The sequence below is a fragment of the Passer montanus genome, unplaced genomic scaffold (genome assembly GCF_014805655.1).
Source record: "Passer montanus isolate IOZ18808 unplaced genomic scaffold, ASM1480565v1 scaffold112, whole genome shotgun sequence".
NCBI lineage: Eukaryota > Metazoa > Chordata > Aves > Passeriformes > Passeridae > Passer > Passer montanus.
This window is the reverse complement of record NW_024357836.1, coordinates 808,705-828,743: the sequence shown is the minus strand read 5'-3', so window position 1 is coordinate 828,743 and position 20,039 is coordinate 808,705. Positions and strand designations below refer to the sequence as shown.

The 20,039-nt window shown below is 48.5% G+C and overlaps 2 protein-coding genes across 6 annotated transcripts; both read right to left on the bottom strand.

Annotated features, from left to right (window-relative positions):
- Positions 1-77: 77 nt before the first annotated feature.
- On the bottom strand, positions 78-8,459 carry RAB8A (RAB8A, member RAS oncogene family). 2 transcript variants are annotated; one of them, XM_039695308.1, is made up of 8 exons: positions 8,144-8,459; positions 7,924-7,984; positions 7,684-7,744; positions 6,426-6,503; positions 5,928-6,017; positions 5,191-5,256; positions 4,819-4,869; positions 78-846 (listed from the first exon to the last, which is right to left on the bottom strand). In XM_039695308.1, exons 1-8 carry the CDS (start codon positions 8,415-8,417, stop codon positions 733-735), a joined length of 795 nt encoding a protein of 264 aa, XP_039551242.1. In that variant the 5' UTR covers positions 8,418-8,459; the 3' UTR covers positions 78-732. The 2 variants fall into 2 exon arrangements, with proteins under 2 accessions (XP_039551242.1, XP_039551251.1); XM_039695317.1 differs by having other exon boundaries at positions 78-3,933; positions 8,144-8,443.
- A 66-nt stretch (positions 8,460-8,525) lies between these two features.
- TPM4 (tropomyosin 4) lies at positions 8,526-18,129 on the bottom strand. 4 transcript variants are annotated; one of them, XM_039695276.1, is made up of 9 exons: positions 17,768-18,129; positions 15,686-15,811; positions 11,606-11,739; positions 11,231-11,348; positions 10,746-10,816; positions 10,448-10,523; positions 10,100-10,162; positions 9,945-10,014; positions 8,526-8,802 (listed from the first exon to the last, which is right to left on the bottom strand). In XM_039695276.1, the coding sequence occupies exons 1-9, from the start codon at positions 17,879-17,881 to the stop codon at positions 8,720-8,722; spliced, it is 855 nt and encodes a 284-aa protein (XP_039551210.1). In that variant the 5' UTR covers positions 17,882-18,129; the 3' UTR covers positions 8,526-8,719. The 4 variants fall into 4 exon arrangements, with proteins under 4 accessions (XP_039551210.1, XP_039551229.1, XP_039551200.1 ...); XM_039695266.1 differs by lacking the exon at positions 8,526-8,802 and adding an exon at positions 9,262-9,475; XM_039695295.1 differs by lacking the exons at positions 15,686-15,811; positions 17,768-18,129 and adding an exon at positions 14,918-15,100.
- Positions 18,130-20,039: the final 1,910 nt, after the last annotated feature.

The window sequence follows — 20,039 nt, the reverse complement described above, 5'->3', positions numbered from 1 at the left end:
CCCTATTTTCCACACCCACCAGGGTCCCTACGCACAAAGGATGAACAGGACTGAAAACTGAAGTTTGTAAAATTCTCTTTTCGTAAGAAGTTTATTTATGCAGTGCTTAGGGTCCTGTACAAGAGAGTAAAAACAGACATACTGTAATAAACAACAGTTTTGTTTTAATACAAACATGAAAATCAATGAGAAGTGTTTAAGAAAGCAGTTGTAATGTGGGAAGGGTGGCAGCCAAAAGCGATCATTTGAAAAATACAATTTACAGTTATTTTTACAAATTTTGGGGTGCATTAAACTCCCTTCAAAACAAAGTCCAAAGTCCCAACTCACACTCAATGCAGAGCAGGTGATTCCTGCAGAAAGGCTGGAGAGAGCAGTTAACCAGCCAGGTACCTTTACTAACCACAGAAACTCCAGCTCAGAGAAGGATGGGTCAGGGAATTAGGCAGCCTGGAACACTCAGACTGCAGTTACCATTCACATTCCTTTGAACAGATCTTTAATTAAGCTAGAAATGAAGACACAAGTTAAGTCATCATTCTTCCCCAAGCCCTACGACTTCTACAAGCACAAAGGAGCCCATCCTCACACAGCTGTTTGTGCATTCCCCTGGCAAGTCCAAGAGAACAAGAAATCATGGCAGTTTTGAGCATGATCATCAGCCACCACACCACAACAACCCCTTAGCAATCATCAGGGGGATGATCAGCATCTCACAGGAAAGGAGAGACCTCATAATTTGCAGCAGCAGTAAAGAGACTTACAATAATCCATAGGATTTATAAATCTGAGGCTGGAAGTCTGATGCTGGCATAAGGTTCTGATGGCAGGAAACGTGAGCTGTGCCTGTCAGCACGGGACAAAGATAACACAGGTGTTAAATAAGTGTTAGAACAGCAGCTCCACCATTCATTGAGACACTGACAGGTCTCCACCACTGCAACCAGCCTCAAAAATAAGGTCAACCACAGAATTCCATGATACTCACTAAAAGAAGGGAATTTGAGGACATGCTCAAAAATGGGTTTGTTTCTCTACAAAATAAATGTTAATCAATTACTTGACATTTTAGTGGTATTTAGACACTGAGAATGTGTAGTAAGCACAGTTAGTTTTGCAGACCTACTTCAATTCCTCAGTTTTATAAGTTTTGTACCCAATTTCGGATTTTTTCCTCCTTACTTCAAGAAAGCTTAGACACAAGTAGATTATGTATGTATTTACAAAGTACCTCTCTGACAATTGCATTTTCCATTACATTCATACTTAATAAACACAGTAATTGAATGATGTGATGGAAACATACTGTACTTCTCTAGATTTGATGCCTGTGTTTAGTGACACATAGCTAAGCCCATGTGCAGAGCAGTGTCTTTAACCTTTTCCTCTCTTGCACTTGCATTTTAGGTTCCATGCTGCTTACACAGATTTAGTACCTGTGTAGAGCCTTCATACCAGGTACAGTGATGACAGTAGTCACAGTAACTGCATGAGACTTCCTGAGATCAAGCAATAATGTTGTTGTTCATAAACCCAACCGTTTCAAAGGAAATAATGTTATAATTAGGTACATAAACACATACAACAACCAGCATAAACAGAAGGTATTCACATACAAAGAATTCTGAATGCAAGAGTAACTTCAGATTTAGAAAATGAGTGAAAAATTACAATACCATCCTTCATGTTTTACCCACTTGTAAATGAATATGGTTTGCTTTCCCATCTTGGGATGAGTTATTGATAAAGTCCACAGGCAAGAACCAGCATCATGGCAGACCCATGGTATCAAGTCAGATAAACACCAATTTTTCCAGTCACTCTGAAAAACAAATCTGGCTCAGCATCTGGCTGTATTGAGCACAATACAGATGCAAGACAATCCACAGTTATTACTAGGCCAGAAGCAAATTGTTACAGAGTTATGAAATTCAGCCTGTCTTACCACTGCCCCAGTTGTGCCTCAGTCATTTATTGAAGCACACACAAACTCTTTAAAAACATCCTCAGCTCAAGACAGAGGTGCTGCTTGTCCAGTCTACAGGTGTGTGTTAACTACACTCTGTCTAGAAGCCTCCTCAGTAACTTAACATGGTTTTATCCTACAATTCAATCTATGTATAAATCCACTACAGGCACGTTCATCAAGTCCTCATGCTAAAAAGCCACAAGTAAACAAAGAACCAAACCATCATAAGGTTCTGGTTAGAGGAAAGCTTTAATCAGGACAGAGATCATCTAAATGCATCTAAAATGCATTTCTATAAACCAGCAACTTACAGAGTGAAATCTTTTTCCATTTTGGAACAGGCAGTGTTCTTGTTGGGCTCAATTGTATGCTGCAGATTTATAAAGTTTAATTGTGAATCCAGCAGATGTTTAACCACAGCAACACTTTTAGCACTACTCTGAGGCCCAGAGTTCCATACCACAAACTTGAAGAAAACAAAACTGGTGAGTAAATTCCACAACTTCAAAATCAACTAGGATTTTACCCTTAATTGCAGCTGTCAATGTAAACAAAGCATGTTTCAGTTGCAGCCAGCTGCAGGGCACAGCTGGTGCATTCACTGGGTCAGCTACAGCACCCCTGCATCCCCTGGGCAGCAGCAGAGGCTGACACTGCTCCTGTCAGTGCAAGCAGTCAGGCCTGCAGGCCTGCCCTGTGAGCAGCACCCACGGAGGAGCTGTGCTTGGCTCTGCCCTGCACACACGGCATGTACAGGGCTGGCTTTGTGGCAAGGAGTGACACAGCCTGCTGGGGGAGGCTGGGGTGCCTGGCACGAGCTGGGAGCAGGCTGATGCTGCAGTGATCCACACCAGCAAGGCCAGCCCAAGAGTCTCTTCTCACAACGTGTTCTGATGTGCAACATTTATCTGCACACGTGAGCAAGTGTGCTTGGGAACACACGACTGGGAGCAGTGCAGCACGTGTCCTTGTCATGATTTCAAACTACCAACTCTGTCATGATGGGTCTGGAGTCATTCCCAGCTGGAGAGTGGTAAAGCCACCCATTGCAAGGTGACAGGTTTTGTGTAAGTGCCCCTGCCTGACCCTGGTTCTCCAAGAGCAGATGACAGATCATCTGTACAGGACTCAGTGTAGCAATCACTCCTGTTAAACACGTCTGAATGTCTGGAGTACTTAATTAAGCACAGTCAAGTCTAACGTGGATGAATTACCAATGGTAAGGACCCTTTCTATGTACAGCACACATTCTTTTTTTAAAAAAATAGATTCCTTTGAGGAGAATTTTTTTAAAACATCAATTGTACTTGTGGATTGTCTAGAGTAACACAGCTGAGTAAGAGACAGGCAGATGAAGGAGCTTCTCTGTAGTATTTAAGAGGTGGAGCTGCAGAAAGCTCCTTTGTACCTCCTGGGAAGGCATCAGCCTGCACTGCTCGCCTTGGTGCATTTCTGGGATGGTCTCATGCCACTACTCAGTGTGCAGCTACACACTGGATATGCACATGTACCCCCTATGCATACCTGTACTTCATTAACAGTGGCCTTTAAGTTTCTTATTTTGATCACAACTTCATCTTTCTAAACTGGATACGTGACAGATACGAACGAAGACCGAAGCCATGGTGCTGCATCCCAGCTCACACGTGATCTGTTCTTCCTCTGCTAGACAATACACATGCCCAGTGGCAATCTGACAAAAATAAACTTGTTTCATCTCCAAAACTGAAGAGTCAGACAATTACCAAAATAAGCCATTTCTTATTCGGGTGGTCACAGAGTGACAAGGTATGTTGGGAGCACTAAGTCCACAGGAAGAGGAAACCTCACTTAGCACAGGCACAGTCCAGCTCAGATTAAGGCCGTGTCCCTCACAGAAGAACACATCGGAAAAAGCTGCTTTTCTTTTGCTGGTCTTGTGTGATTTTGACTCCCTGGTTGCTGCCTTGAGGGCTATTGCCTTCCTGAAGATGGAAAGAATATCCAGTTACTTATTTATACTTAGCAGATTCTTCCATCCATGCTTCATCTGGTCACTCTTAACCAAGCCTGACACACACAAGAACCTTTCCCACAATCAGTAAGAAGCTTCACTCATTTATCTCAGTCTTACACCAGCTATGACAAAAACTGGAGAACTGCATCTGCAGCTTTTGGCTTCAGCCAGCTCACACTGTGCCTATGCCTCAGCTTCCATCAACTCAGAGACAGCTGAGAATAAAAACCAGTAAATTACATGTATGGCTCTTGCTGGAAGGCTTAGGAATCATCAGCAAGACCCAAAATATCCCACTGCATCAGTTCATGTCTGGTCACATAAGGGTGGAAATATCAGTAAGAGTAGAAAGAGCCTTCATTAGCTTCATTTCATATTCCTTAAGGAACAATCCAACATCACTGGGCATTTATTTGTTCTAAAAAGACAACCCAGTTGTTGCTCAGGATACTGGTGCAATAACCATTAATTCTTTACCTATTCTTAAACAGTTTGAAACTTCTACTCTGAAGTATGATGTCTGCCTCCTCTATCTCTAACTCATATGATTTTCAGACTGCAAGAGTGAGAACTATCATTAAACTGCTCCACCCCCAACTGGCTTTTGATAAAACAAGTAACATTTTATTTAGAAAACCTCAACCACTGCAGCTAATTCTTGAAATGCAGAGACAGCCAACATCAGAGCACAGCCTGACAAACTAAAAAAACATTTCTGGAACTTTCAGGGATCCTTCATAAAAGAGACTATGACACATTTTTTATACACTGTGAAACAGTTCTTGCAATGTAGCTTCTGATTTGCTTTCTTTTTCTATTTAAATCCAGCATGGATGAAATCAAAGTTACTCACCAACTTCTTGTCCATTTTTGCTTTGATATCTCTTGCAAGAGTGAAAAATGCCTGTGACAAGTCAAACAGTTGAGTGTTACAGGGTATAAAATGTTTTCTAACAGTTTTGCATAGCAATAAGCTGCCTTCCCAAGTTTTGACGTGCTATACAAGAATGTTAGGTTTTCAATATTTTCCCCTCTGCTCCAGGTTTTAATGCTCCTTCTCTGGCTTCACAACCTTCTTTTGAGCCCCAAAGCCTCACTGCCACCCCCAGCCAGGGCAGTGCTGAGCAGTGCTCTGTGGTACCCAGCAGTGCAGTTCTGCAACTGCCCACGCTGCTGCTTTGCACAAAGAGGACAAGAAATACAGGAGAAAGGCATCAGTACTTACATTCTCTATGTTTATATTTGCTTTTGCACTGGTCTCCATGAATTTAATCCCGAAACTTGCAGCGAGCTGAACAAAAGCAGATTGCACGTGAGTTGAACAGTTGCAGGAACAGCTCCAAACACAGCCCTGGGCACAGCATCTGTCCCTGCTGCCACCAGTCCGTGGAGCTGGGGATTTACTCATGCAGGACAATTTGTAAAAATCAGGAACTAAATCCCACTGCAGCTGGCATCTGTTCTCACTGGCTTTGCTCTGCTTTTACACTCTGCACACATTTTAACTTGCTCTTTTTTGTTTGTTTCTTGCATAGATACCTTGTCAGTGTCATAACAACCACAGCACAGAAAACAACTCTGCCTCGACTCAGTAACACCTGAGATCAGAAAAGACAACCCCATCTACCTTGTCTCAGTGGCTTTCAGCCAAAAGAGACATTTTCTCCATGTCCAACTCTAGCATCCTTTTAGAGCAGCCCCATTCATGCCTTGCTGTCAATTATCTGTCAGATAATTGACAAGAGTTGACAAGAATCAGATAATTGACAAGCTTATCTGTCAGATAATTGACACAGGTTCTGCTCTTGATCCCAGGGGGGAAAAGCACTGCCATGGCAGCCTGGGGAACGTTCAGTCATCCCCTCAGGAACACCACTGGGGTACCACGTGCACACAATCAGCAGGGCAGGTTTGAGACTCTGAAAAGCCTACATCAAAATACATCACAGCCACGGCACTCACCTTCTCCCCTTGCTCTCTGGAGACTTGTCTTTTGTCATTTGCATCACATTTGTTCCCCAGGATCATTTTTTCAACATCTGGAGAGGCGTGCTGAGACAAACACAGAGCAGAAACTTGGGCTTGGCTTTGGTAGATAAACATTGCCAGACAGGTGAGGCACCCACTGAGTGCCCAACACAGAGATGCCAGTCCTGAGAATCTTCCATACATTTCCAGGCTCCCCCAACCCTTCTTCCCAGCATGTAACCTGCTCCACGGCACTTCTTGGATCAATTGTTGTGGCAGGAAATTGTCACATTAAGTGCCCTTAGAAGCACAGGGGCTACAGCCCTCACAACAAACCACCATCAGCCAAGGCATTCCAGAGGCTATCACTGATTTCCAGCCACTTATCTTCCAAGTACCCTGCACCACATGACAAAATATAACGCCCCTGAAGCAATTCAGAGGAAGAAATGACACCTTTAACAGTCAGCAATGAGTAAAGAGAGAAATTACCTCCTCGATATTCCTCACCCAGTTCCGAATATTTTCAAAAGACTTTTCATTGGTGATGTCATACACTAGCATAATGCCCTAAAGATAAAGAAAAATGTTTCAGCAGGAGTTCAAGGTTGATCCACAGCAGAGAGGAGCAGCTCCACAGTGGATGTTTTTAACAACTGGTTCCCAGCTAATGGCAGTGAGATCAAGTGTGCAGGACTTGTATCTATAGGGTGAAACTTGGAGGAAGCTGCCTTTGCAAAGCCCCAGGTTGTCCCAAGGTGGGAAATGGATTGGTGGAGCTCTCAGGGCCTGACAGAACGCCCACAGTCTGCATCCACATGTAAACTCTGAGACGAGAAATGCTGACTTAGAAATACTACAGAATAGAATAGGTATTGAGAGAGAAATGGAGCTAGAAATACTATAGAATAGAATAGATACTGAGAGAGAAATGGAGCTAGAAATACTATAGAATAGAATAGATATTGAGAGAGAAATGGAGCTAGAAATACTATAGAACAGATATTGAGAGAGAAATGGAGCTAGAAATACTATAGAATAGAATAGATACTGAGAGAGAAATGGAGCTAGAAAAGTTTCAAAAGATGGCCTTGTAAATAAGACCAGATACTTTGGAGAAACAGAACTGTGAAAGATGCGTTGCAGTGGGACCTATGAGGGGCAGTTTTAGATGATTGGTTTTAAGGTATCTGCAGCATGGTGTGGCAAAAAAACTGATAAGCCAAGAAACACTTATAGTGTATTGTAATTAGGAAAAAGCTGGCTTCTGACTGTGACGGCGTGAATTATAACATCTGTATTGTCTCACCCTTCTCATGAGACTGAAAACGGAACAGAAGTTCTTAAAACGCCTCTCAGTTACCCCATCTCTAGGTCAAGACAATCCAGCACGCCAGCAGAGCTCCGGTAGCACGCGGAGCAGAGCAGAGCTGGCGTGCAGCCGGCAAAGCCCCGGTGCAGCCCCGCTCAGCCCCGGCACGGCCCCGCTCGGCCCCGCTCAGCCCCGGCACGGCCCCGGCACGGCCCCGGCACGGCCCCGGCACGGCCCGCAGGCCGTTCATTGCTGCGGGCCGGGCAGGGTGACTACAAGCCCCAGGCTGCCCGGCCGGGGGCAGGGCAGCAGCGACGTGGCGCTCCGGCCCCGCTCGGCCCCGCTCGGCCCCGCTCAGCCCCAGCACGGCCCCGCTCGGCCCCGGCACGGCCCCGGCACGGCCCCGCTCGGCCCGCTCGGCCCCGCTCCGGCCCCTACCATGGCTCCCCGGTAGTAGGCGGTGGTGATGGTCCGGAACCGCTCCTGCCCGGCCGTGTCCCTGCAACACACACACAAAGCGGGGCTCGCGCTGCAGCCAACGCCACCACGAGCCTTAAATAAATGTGAACCAGCCTCCAGAGCACTAAAATCTGCTTTTTGGGTTCCACCACCCCATAACCCCCGGGCAGCAAGCCGGAGAAGCGCTCATCCCCACGCGCAGCGGCACAGGAGCCTCACCAGATCTGCAGCTTGATCCTCTTGCCATCGAGCTCTATCGTTCTGATCTTGAAGTCGATTCCTGAAAGGAGAACCAGCTACTTTACTCAGGCCCGCCGAAAGGCCCAGCCCAGCGGCTCTGCCCTCAATCCCGCTGCCCGCCGTCCCGTCCCGTCCCCGAGCTCGCTCCCGGCCCCGCCCCGCCCCGGCAGCGAGCGCGGCCGGGCCCCGCGGCGCTCACCGATGGTGGAGATGAAGGTGGCGTTGAAGGCGTCCTCGGAGAAGCGGAACAGCGCGCAGGTCTTGCCCACGCCCGAGTCGCCGATCAGCAGCAGCTTGAACAGGTAGTCGTAGGTCTTCGCCATGTTGGTGGGCGCCGGCCCCGCCCACCACACGCTCATTGGCTCAGCCCGGCGGAGAGCGCACGGAGCCGGCACGCCATTGGCGGGCGGCCTTGATACAGGCGCAAGCGGCGCTGCGATTGGCTGTCGCCCCCACCGCCGGCGTTTCGTCATTTCCGGCACGGAGGGGCGAAGCCGGGCGTGGCAGTGACGTCACTCCCGTACCTGCCCGCGCGTGACGTCACGCCCCCCCAGCGGCACAAAAACCCGCAGAGGCCTCGGTTCTGTGAGAAATCGTTTAATGAGGGGCGGCAGCTGCCCGGGCGCAGCTTCCACCGGGGTTTACACCAAAGGAAAGGAACCGTGAGCGCGGCGGGGGCTCCCCGGAGCCGGGTGTGGCTGTGCCGCTCATAACTTAATTGGCTTTTCCAGGGTCAGAGAGAGGAGCAGGGCAGGGCTGCTGCCGGCTGCGCCCCTCATATACAGTTCAGCTCGTTCAGCGTCTGGTCCAGTGTCTGGTGCAAGCCCAGGTTCTCCTCTTTGGCTTGAGCGAGTTTTTCTGGTGAGAAAGTAGAAAACCACAAGATTTATATCACATTTTTTACAGCCTTTTCTCTTTAAATAAAACCTGGGGTAGCTTACCTTTGTATTTAAGACACCTTTACATCTGTATCATTACAATTTTTTGTAATTGCTGTCGTTAAGGGAGGTTTTTGGGCACGTCTCATGGAATGTGGACAGCCTGTGTTTTACTGTGTCATTTACAGGCCACATCCTGCTGGGTTTTCCTTGAACTGAGAGGTTTTTAACCAGGCTGGTGGAGCACGAGTAGGCACTGAGTGCACTCAAAGCTTCTCGCTGACTAAAGGGAACACTAAAATTCAGTTTTCTGCCAGAGGCAGGTCCTGCCCCATGCTGACCCTGTCTCGCCCAGCCCCACGTGAGGAGCTGAATGTGCTTTTGGTGTCACCACCAGTGTATTTGAGCTGATCTACGCAGAAGTAAACCCTGCAAGATGAAAAGGTGGAGGTGTCATGTTTTATTGAGCTCAGTTCGCACAGAGGTGGAAGTGGCACAGGAGTGACAGGGATTACAGGCAAGGAAAGCTTGAGAAAACACAGTGAGTGGGAGCCCCCACGCAGGGGCAGGTCACAAAGAGGTCATGTCGTTGAGGGCATGGTCGAGCTCCTCACTGATGGCTTTGTACTTCAGCTTCTGGGCATAGAGCTCATCTGTCAGGCCAGCAAGAAATGCAGAGGAGAGGCCACAGGAGGAGAACGGAGACAGCAAAAGGCAACAGCAGCCAAAGCAGTTGGGGAGGAAAACAAAAGAAGAAAACAGAGGTGTAGTTGAGTATCAGAAGGAAAGCAAAACACCCACAAAGCTGCCTGGTCAGCTTTCCATGTGAACTTGTTGTCTTTTTGTAATCTCCCAATTATTTTCCAGTAAGCAGATTAAACAGGGTGGGGATCTTGAGCCCTTGAGTCCCTCCATCTGTTAGTTGGCCAAAATCAGGTCATTGTTGCCAATTTTATGGAACAAAACCTTTTTCAGGAGAATTTCCACCACACAGGGCCAGGTGGACACATCACACCCATCCACCAATATGCTGCTGTTCTTTCCCAGTAAATCCACCACCCCTCCTGGAATTTATCTGATTTGAAACCGACCACATTTAAAGAAACTTGACTCATTCCATACCTTCCAGGTCATCAATAGACTTTTCCAGTTTGGCAACAGTTCTCTCTGCAAATTCTGCACGAGTTTCAGCCTAAAAAAGTTGAAAAAGCATCACTGGATGCTCCTAGAAAGATTATGCCCAAAGATGCACCCAGCGTGGGGATGGCCCAACTTACTTCTTTCAGCTTGTCAGAGAGAATCTTGATTTCTTCCTCATATTTATCTTCTTTTTCCGAGTACTGTGAAAACAATAAACACTCTTTAAAGGAAGTTGTAGCAACAATAATAAATGTTTATTAAACTGTGACCTATTTATAAGCACTCTTCCTTTTACAACAGCTGCAAACACCATTTCCGTGCTCTCCTGCAGACCTTCAGGATTGTTTGGGCAGAACTGATGGAGTGGTATCCACAGGCAGGCAGGTCAAACCTCCCATTTGTTTTGTATTTCTGGTTTATTTCTATGAATTCTGTTTTCTGCTTTTGGCTTTGCCCATATCCTTTCGTTTACTGAAAGAACCAACCTTTTCAGATTGAGCTTCCAAAGATTTCAGGTTGTTTGTGACGTTCTTCAACTCCTCTTCCAGGTCACTACATTTACTAGAAGGGCAAAATAGAAGTATGAATTACTAGTGTTCCTGTTATGATTTGGAGGAGTGTAAAAAACACAAGGGAGGAAGTAATTAAGTCTGAAAGAAGAAAACCAGGTAGATAGTGTACCAACAAACTTTTCTACAAGTCCTAACTACATGCCTGCCTACCAGGAGATTTTTAAAATGAAATGTAGTGTTGATCTTTCCTGTGTTCTAAAAAGTTACTCACACTTCAGACACCTCTGCACGCTCCTCAGCTCTTTCCAGTTCACCCTCCAAAATAACCAGTTTACGGGCAACCTGTGAAGAGACAACAGCCAGCTCTCAGGCCAGTGTGCACATCACTGAACCACAGCAGGCTTGGGATGGGAGGGACCTCAAAAATCATCTATTTCCACCCCCTGCCACAGGCTGGGGCAGTTTCTTTACAGATTTCAAAAAGCACTCAGAAGTACTCTGCTTCTGCTTCCTCTGGAGTAAGGAAGTTAGGTTGAAGCATGCACCCACAGATGGAACAGCCCAGTTAGTCACATTTTGCAGTATTTTTAGCATTAGGTACCCAAGATGCTGCAAATCACTATTCAAATTCCTCCCTGCTGGCAAGGTTCCAAGGCTGATGCATCACCCAGCTGAACTGAACAGAGGCACTAAATGAAGAGCAATGTTTTTGTTCATGCTCTCCTGTACATTTCACCATTTCCTTCTCCCTTTTACCTCCTCATACTTGCGGTCGGCTTCTTCAGCAATGTGCTTGGCCTCCTTCAACTGCATTTCCTGAATTTCCATTTTCTCTTCATCTTTCATGGCTCTGTTCTCAATAACCTTCATTCCTCTGCAAAAGTCAAAGCACGTTTAACGTAGGAGCATTTTGGCACTTGTATCTCAACTTCACAAAGTGGAATTTGATATTTGTAACCCAAAAGTGGCCCATTATGAGCATTGTGTTCCTCAAGGCTAACGCAATTACCCAGTCAAGCTTGTAAGAAAGTTTCAAGTCTCTGACCTGCAGTAGCACATGCAGATACTAAACGACACAGGAGTATTTTATTCATATATATTGTTTTTCTTAACACCAGAAAAGGAGCGTACCTCTCGCTCTCATCTGCTGCTTTCTCAGCCTCCTCCAGCTTCTGCAGGGCTGTGGCCAGTCGTTCCTGGGCACGATCCAGCTCCTCTTCCACGAGCTGGATGCGTCTGTTCAGAGCTGCCACCTCGCCCTCAGCCTGCGTGGACAGGAGCCAAGGTGGGTTACACAGGATCACTGCTGGCCAACGCTCCCAGCTCCTTTCCTTCCAGCCACAGCAGCATCTCCCCGGGACAGCTCAGTGCAGGCCAGCTCAGGGGCCCTTCTGCCTCTGCTTTTTTGTTTGCTTAAACTCTGGCATCTCAGGAATGTCAAGGTATGGAGTGCCGTGCCTGTCCTTTCTTTTTTTAATGGCACTTATCATTCCTGCCACACAAAAAGGAGCTCTACAGGACTGCGAGTGGATTGGGGTATTTTTGGAGCACTTCACAGGGCTGCATCTATCCAAACTTTAGAAATGAACCGTTTCCATGATGGCTTAGGTCCAAAGCCTCCACCGCTGGTTGCTCTGCCCTTGGTTTCAGTGACACCTTGCCACAGCTCACTGTGAAGCTGCAGCCAGCTCCTGGTCCATCCTGGCTCCCCAGCCTGCAGATGCCGGAGAACCTACGAGGGCAGCTGGGCACAGTGGGCTCAGCATGGCAGAGTCAGGCTTTTTTGGGACAAAATGAGTTAACTTTGTTTCCTGCGGTACTTAAGGAAGTAGGCAGGATGCATTTCTCAGTAATGAGATCTGTTTGTGTGTTACTGAACAAACTGCACAGTAACTGGAACACCATTAATGTATAAAAAATAGACCAGTTAATAAATGGAAGAGATTGCTGGGAGAAGTGCTTGATACAGACAACATGGACAAACTGGTGTCCATAAATATGTGTTTATTAAGATTCAGCTCCTTTAATTTCCTTTAATTGCTTGCTTTTGAAGGAAAATAGAGCCCTGCTTTAGTAACTGCCAGGCTTGTTCACTGTATTGTCCCCCAACCTGAGGAGGATTGCCATATAAAGATTCACTTTTTTTCCTCCAAAACACTTTTAGAAAATATAGACCCTGGAAGGGCGACTGTTTTATGCTTTATGTTAAAATACTTTGGGGGAAAAAAAAAGCGCGTTTTGCTGCAGCTTAGCAAATTTGGTCAGTGACCACTCCTAAGCTGGAGGAAGTGGTTTCCATTCACTTCTGAGCCATCTTGGAAAGGAGTTCAGTGGCTGATCCAAATGGAAGCCGACCCAGGATTCCTCTAGTCATAAATTATCCAACATTTCGTCTGTTTTTACCCAGTGCAGTGTTTAACTTCCTGATTTACACGCAAGGCATCAATCACGTACAAAACTGGCATCTGTTGTGTGGCAGCAACTCCTTCCACTAGACAGGGCACTTCTAAATCACATTTTAATTCAGCCAGATTCCAAAGTTATGGAGCCGGGGCCACTGGGAATCTGGGGTGAGCCTGGCTCCACCTCTCCCAGCAGCAGCCCGCAGTCCTTATACGGTAAAACTAACTCGCTGACATGTGATAAAATAGCAGGAAGATGCCGGGAAGGCTGATCGCACACCAATCTAAGTGAAACCAGCTGTCCAACCCCGGGAGAGCCGCACGCTAGCGAAGAATTCGCATTTTTTCTGTGCAAACCAGGACGGAAAGTTATTTTCCAGCAGTTCGGACATTTCCCAGCTGTGCAGAAGCCAGCGGTGCGGCGGGAACTCCCCGCTCCGTGTCGCGCAGCGCTTTTGCCTCATTAAACAGCCATTTCCTACTCAACTCTCACCCGCTCCCCAGCGCCCATGGGTGCTCGGAAGCCTTTTCCGCAGGAACGGGCCCCAAAGCGCGAGAAGCGAGCGGCCGCCGCCGCGCCCGGCTCCCCGCGGGCCGTGCCGTGCCGTGCCGTGCCGTGCCGTGCCGGGCCGGGCCGGGCCGGGCCGGGCGCATCCCGCAGCCCGCCGAGGAGGAGGGGGCCGCCGTCCCTCCAGGAAGCGCGGGGCGTGGACAGCGCTTGTGGCAATGATTTCATTGGAAAGGCCTGCGATATTTTTTCCCCTCTTGTGTGTGGTTCTTGGAGGAGGCTGGAGGTGTATGTGCAGGGGACGCGGAGCAGCCGCGCACGTCCGAGCCCTCCGGGCCGTGCCGCTGCCCCGGGCGGCACAGCCCCTGCCCCTGCCCCTGCCCCAGCCCTGCTGAGCCTGAGCTCCTCGGCTTTTTTATTTTATTTTTTTTTTTTAATTTTTTTTCATTTGCTTTTGCTTATTTTGTTTCTTTTTTTAACCCCCCCCTCTTGAGTGTGCAAGTTTTTTTTTTTTTAGTTCCCCCATTCCACTTCCCTGGCTCGTTTAGTTTTTTTTTAGCTGTGGGCCAAGGGGAGGCGAGTGGAAGCGGGGCTGGCCGGCTCACCTCTGCGTTCTGCTCCTCCCAGCCATCCCGGCTCTGGGCTTTACTCCGTGTTTGTGCTCTCTCTAGTCCTCCGGAGCCCCGTCCGACAATGATCCTCTGGGGCCCCTTCCTCCCGGCTGGGGTAAGTACTGCACCGCCTCACCTGCCCCTGCGAGCCCCCAGGGGACACTCGTGTCACCCGCAGCAGGACCCAGCTCCGTGCTGCCAGCAGCTCCCTGCCCCCGTGGCTGGGTTATGGGGAGGTGAAGGGTGGCCCTGGAGCCAGCACTCCCTGTGCTCAGCTGCATGTGGGACTGACTCTGCCTGTGACTAGCACGATCTCTTATGTGAAATTCAGCTATTTTCCCCCTGCCTTCCCCTTTTCCTGGAGGAGTTCCCAGCCTCTCTCAGCTGCTGAATGCAGAAGTGCTTGAGATTGCTCTGTGGATTGGGGAAGATCCCCAGCTTGGGGGTGGAAGTCCTTGTTTGTCTCTGCACCCCTCCTCTGATGAGCAGGGGTCTGTCCCACTGCTGTGCTGCCTCCTGGGATGCTCTGCCTGGCTCTGGAGCAGGGCTGGCAGCTGGCAGGAGCAGAGCTGGTCATCCCCAAATGGCCCAAGCATCGTGTGCTGGGACATTTTGAAAAGCCCTTGTGCCACCCCCAGGACAGAGAGACCCCCTCCATGTGAGAGCATCCCTGGAGAGGGCAGGCTGGGATGCTTGTGGGTGCACTGGGCTGTGCTGTGCCAGAGAGAGCCCGGGCCGGGCCGGGCGCGGCGCTGCGGCAGCGCCCGCGGGCGGGCAGTGCGGAGCGGAGCAGCGCGGGGACAGCCGAGGGATGCAGGCAGCCGGCGGGGAAGAGCCGGGCGCGCCGCAGCGAGAGAGAGCCAGAGACAGGAAGGAAGGAGAGCGACCGAGAGAGGCGAGCAGGCAGCCCGGGCGGTCTCACTTTCTCCCGCAGGTCCCGTTCCAGGTCCAGCTCGCGCTGGAGGACCTGCGCGCGGTCCTCCGCCTCATCGGCCTGTTGCTGCAGGCACTGGATCTTCCTCTTGACGGCCTCCAGGGAGCTCGGCGCGGCCATGGGCGCGGCGCGGGCGGCGGGCAGCGCGCTCGGCTGCTGCACGTGGCGGGCCCGCGCCTTTCAATGGCCCGCTGACGTCACGCGGCTGGAGGTGGAGGTGGTGACGTCAGCGCTGAGGAGCGGGACGGGCGCGCCCCGAGCGGCCCCGCCCGGCCCGGCCCGGCTCGGTTCGGTTCGGTTCGGCACGGTATGCCGCGGGGGATGCTGCCCCGCAGCCGCCCCGCAAAGGAGAGGCTTTCACCCGGCTGGCCGCGCTCCGCCACTGCCACGGCGCGGCGGGTGTGGCGGCCAGCCCGCACCGGCCTTTAGCCCCGGCGCGGGGATGGAGGCAAAGGGCATCCTCCTGCCGCGGCACCGTCCTGCTCTCCTTCAAAAGGCACCGTTTTGTTCAGTTCTGTTAAAGGAGATTCCGCCTTTCCCAGAGAGCCCCCAGCAGGTCCCCCCCGCTCCGGGCACCCACCGAGCCTCCAGTGGCGCGGGGTCCCGGGGGCAGCTCTCGGTGCCAACAGCCCCGCTCCCTTCAGCACAGGGGAGACGAGATTAAAACTCCCTAAGCCCGCCTTTCTGTCCCCCGCCTAAATGCATACAAAATACACCGAGCACAGGTACGGGCAGGCGTTAGCCGTGGATACGTACATCAGTGGCCTTCTTCTCAGCCTGCTCCAGTTTTTCCTGGGCATCTTTAAGAGCCTCTGAGTATTTGTCCAGCTCATCTTCAGTTCCTTTCAGCTTCTTCTGCAGAGCTACCAGCTCATCCTCTACCTTTCAAAAGAAAAAAATCCTCGAAGTGAGCATACTGATGTAGTATCAGTTACAGTTTAATATGATAAAACTACTGTTTACTATTAGTTGTAACCCATTACAGCATACAAAAAGCCACAGAAGACCAGGTCAAAGTTCTGCTAGTGACAGCAGTCTGAGAATGACTTGTAGCAATTACCAGGAAGAATCATTAAAAACGTCATCCTTGAACAACACTGCCTGCCACCACACACAATCTGGTTTACTGGTGTAAACCCTTCCTCACCTCACTTTTTTTTTTTTTTTTTTGACACCCTGGAGCAGTTTTGCAGCATAATCATAGATGTTTTTAAATTGTGTGCTTTTCGTGTTTGTTGTAACGCTATTACCTGGTGATTTTTCAGGAAACTATTCAATTCCTGTACAGCTGAAAAAAATAGTGCTCCTTCCTTAGTGATCTTTGTGTGTGCTTCAGGACACTTCACCCCAGTGAGGTGCTCTGGACGTGGGAGGGAACAGGGCTGGCCTTGCTCTAGGCGGGGTCGCTGCCCTCGGGAGGTCCCTTCCACCCTGAATTATTCTCTAACTGTGGCCCAACAGGATAAGCTCCCCTGCACGATGAGGCTCAGACTCCTCCTCACCATATAAATCCATATTGTTCACCAGAATGGTGCTATTTATAACCTGCTGGGAGGCTGTTCAGTGACAAACTGTCTCATGCTCCCTCAAGAATTCACGTTATCAAAGGCCTGCTGCTGATAAGGGTGGGCCTGCAAGCCCATCTGCTTCGTCCTTTGATTTACAACACAAACCAGCTCAGTCTGTTGAGACAGTGATTTATCCACTTAGCTCCACCTTCACAGAAATTTACTCTATGAAAACAGTTTGTATTTTGGTGAACTTCCTTCGTTTTAGGTTCACTGCTAGTTTTACAGACATTTTTGGTAGCGTGCTATTCTGGAATGTTGTCGTGTTGCAGAGAATAACCAGACATTGTGAGAGAACTGCAAACCTTGGATGTTCTAACCGAGGGACACTGAGCAGCATGAAGCAGATGCTGGCTTTTTGTATGAATTTTAGAGTAACTATTTGAGTACTGTGCCCGCATTAAAAAGGAAGCTGAAAATTTTGAGGCAATTTAGAAAAGAGGAGTAAGATGAAAGATTTATTTTTCTAAAGAAGAAGAAATATTAGGTCAGATGAATGCTTATAACATATTAGAGCAGTGTGGAAGATGTAGAAGCAGCCAAATTTAGAGAATGTAAAAGGGAAATATGTGGTACTTTTACAAGAAGTGCTGTAAAAAATTGAATGCACTCAGCTAACATTTCAAGATCATTCTGGAAATACTAAAGCTCAAACAGGAGAGAGACACCCAGAATAAAGACATTGAAAAGCAAAAGAATATGAAAATGTTATCGTTAGAATTCAGTTAAAAGAACAGCATTCAAATTAAGATACTTTCCATTATTCTTGACACAAAAAATAAGAGAACATATCTCCTGTTGAGTCTCAGCTGGTACCTCTAAGGGGCACTCTCTGCACCAAGAACTTGAAGTGAACTTTATTAATTCATTTCAAGGACAGGCTTAATTAATGTTTAGACACAGCCAACTCTATTAGCACTAGTCCTACAGGTGTCAGGGTTTACAGCTTTGATTTAAAATATGTAAAGGCCTTTTGCATGGAATCAAAGCATGAAAAATTTAGGACAATTATGTAAGATTCAAGAAAACTTAGACAAAGTACTGTTAATAATCTGTGGATGATGTTAATTTTGGAAAGACTGAGATGATTGAGAAGTTACAGCCTAGTCCTGGCTGTAGAAGTGTAACAAAAAGGCAAAAAACTTCAAAAGAAGATTAACAGAAAACTGACTTCAAATTATTTTGCTTTCTGAATCAGAACATTGCCACACAGTTTTGTTACAGTTATTTCCACAGCACACACACAGCCAGTGATTTTATTTCCACTTACCTGCTTGCATTTGTCCTCAGCTGCCTTCTTATCCGTCTCAGCCTGCTCTGCTCTGTCAATGGCATTCTCCTTGTCTAACTTCAACATCTGCATCTTTTTCTTGATAGCTTCCATTTTTGCTCAAGGACAGGCTGGATCTATCACGCAACTAAAAGAATCTTGTTATTAAAATTTTAGATTTTTAACAGCTTGGACAGAGAAAGAAGTTGCACCCAGGCAAGTCACAGGGAAAATGAGCTACAAGTGGTTTTAGAGGGCTTTAAACCCAGAGCCCCCTGGACAAAACCCAGATCTATTGGCCTCTTCTCTGGTGCTCCATCCACAGCCTTTCTAAGGAATGAGCTGGAACAGACTCACTAGAGGAATCTTCACCACTCCATCTCCTTATTTGGGTCCTGTTTTCTTAAAGAGAAAACTGTTTCCATTTTTAAGCTCCTGACAGAAGCAAAAGTGTTGACATATGAACACATGCTTGAAGAAAAGCTGATTAGCTCCCCTTTGTGTGTGCAGAGCAATTAACCAACCCAGCAGATCTGGGGGATGGCCTGCCTTCCTGGAGTAAAGGCATGAGGCTGATGAAGGGAAGGATCTCTTTACGTTACTCCAAAATAAATCCAGACATAAATAAATAAATTTTTAAAAATCTATGCTTAAGAGGTGGCTAAATTTAAGTTCTAAAAAGATGCAGGATATGAGACAGCAGAGCTTTTTGCTGTAAAAATAAGCACTGGTGTTAAGGAACTAGCTATAATGTGTGATAGTATAACGCATAAGAGAACTCAAATTTAGATGTCAAGTTCAGGCTCAAGGCAAACTCAGTGAGTTTGAATGCCTGTCCTTGAAATTTCCCTCACTAAGTACTTGGGGAACTGAACAACACCTGAAGTTGCAGTTTTATGAGCACTTTAAATTATTCCTTCTGCTGTATGAAGCAGTCACCTTCACTCTGTCAGGGAAGAGCAGGCTCTGGGGACGACAGGAGTATCTCCACTGGCAGAGGACACCAAGCAGAGCATCCAACAGCCCCAGAATGAGCTCTGCTTCCTTTTGCAGCTCTATGAAACATGTGCCCAAAACCATTCCATCCCTTCACCAGCTCTTGCTGAGCCTCACAGCCCCACACAGCCTTGTCCTGACTGCTCTGATGTTCTGAGATTCAGATGCACGGCACCTTCCAGGGCAGCCTGGCAGCACTTTCTGACTTCGCTACCCTGGCACCTGCACAAAGCCATGGAATACACTGAGACGGGTCCCACAGGGGTCATCAATTCCAACTCCTGGCTCTGCACAGGTAGCCCAACAATCCCACCCCGTGCCTGAGAGCGTTGCCCAAACACTCCTGGAGCTGTGGCAGCCTTGGGTCCCTTCCCTGGGCAATATGTCCAGTGCCCAGCGACCCTCTGGGGAAGAGCCTTTTCCTGATGTCCACCCTTCACATTCCTGGTTCTTTGCCCAGTGCAGGTCCCGTTGAGCACACGCTGCCCTTCCCTGCTCAGTTGTGCCCTGTCGCCTGCAGCCTGAGCTCCCTGCACAGCCCCTCTGCCCAAGCATCCCAGCCATGAGGGCACCACGCCCAGAACCTCCCCATCCTCTGGGGCTGAGCTGGCACCCCACTGAAAAGCCTTTGGGAGAGACTTTTAAGGAAAAATCTGCCCTTTATTGAGCTAAACATGATGGTAGAGTGGACACAAAGTCGACATCAGCACAATGCCGGTGGCTGGGATAGAGTTAATTTCCTTGCCAGTGGCTGGTACGGGGCTGTGTTTTGGATTTGTTGTGAACACAGGGTTGAGAATATAGTGATGCTTTTGTTATTGCTGAGCTTGCACAGAGCCAAGGCCTTTCCTGCCACTTACGGGACCGTGCTGGGGACGGGCTGGGGGTGCCTGAGAGATTGGGAGGGGACACAGCCAGGATATTCCAGACCGTCTGACATCACTCAGGATATAAACCGGGACAAGGAGGAACAAATGGGGGATTTCTGGAGTGATGGCATTTGTCTTCCCATGTCACCATTCCATGGGATGGGACCCTGTTCTCCTTCGTTTCCCCTATTAAACTTTCTTTCAACCCAGGAGTTCTCCAGCTTTTACCCTTCTGATTCTGATTCGCCTCGTGGCGAGCGAGTGGCTACGTGGTGCTTGGCAGCCAGCTGGGGTTAAAGCACGACAACGACTTGTTGTTGTTATTTAAATCAAAATGAATTATTTTTACGAAAACCCAGCCCGCCCCGCACCCCAAGATGGCTGCCGGGAGCCCTGAGGGGCGGCGC

Bases quoted from the DNA above. Each gene is read 5' to 3' on its own strand.
- RAB8A (XM_039695308.1), bottom strand. From the start codon at position 8,417: ATGACGAAACGCCGGCGGTGGGGGCGACAGCCAATCGCAGCGCCGCTT. The intron at 7,745-7,923 runs GTGAGGCTCCTG...TGTGTGTTGCAG, and splicing joins AGGATCAAGCTGCAGATCTG to GGACACGGCCGGGCAGGAGC. The intron at 6,504-7,683 runs GTAGGGGCCGGA...CTTTATCTTTAG, and splicing joins CCTACTACCGGGGAGCCATG to GGCATTATGCTAGTGTATGA.
- TPM4 (XM_039695276.1), bottom strand. From the start codon at position 17,881: ATGGAAGCTATCAAGAAAAAGATGCAGATGTTGAAGTTAGACAAGGAG. The intron at 10,817-11,230 runs GTAAAAGGGAGA...GTCTCTTCACAG, and splicing joins CCGACCGCAAGTATGAGGAG to GTTGCCCGTAAACTGGTTAT. The intron at 10,163-10,447 runs GTTGGTTCTTTC...TTGTTTTCACAG, and splicing joins TGGAAGCTCAATCTGAAAAG to TACTCGGAAAAAGAAGATAA.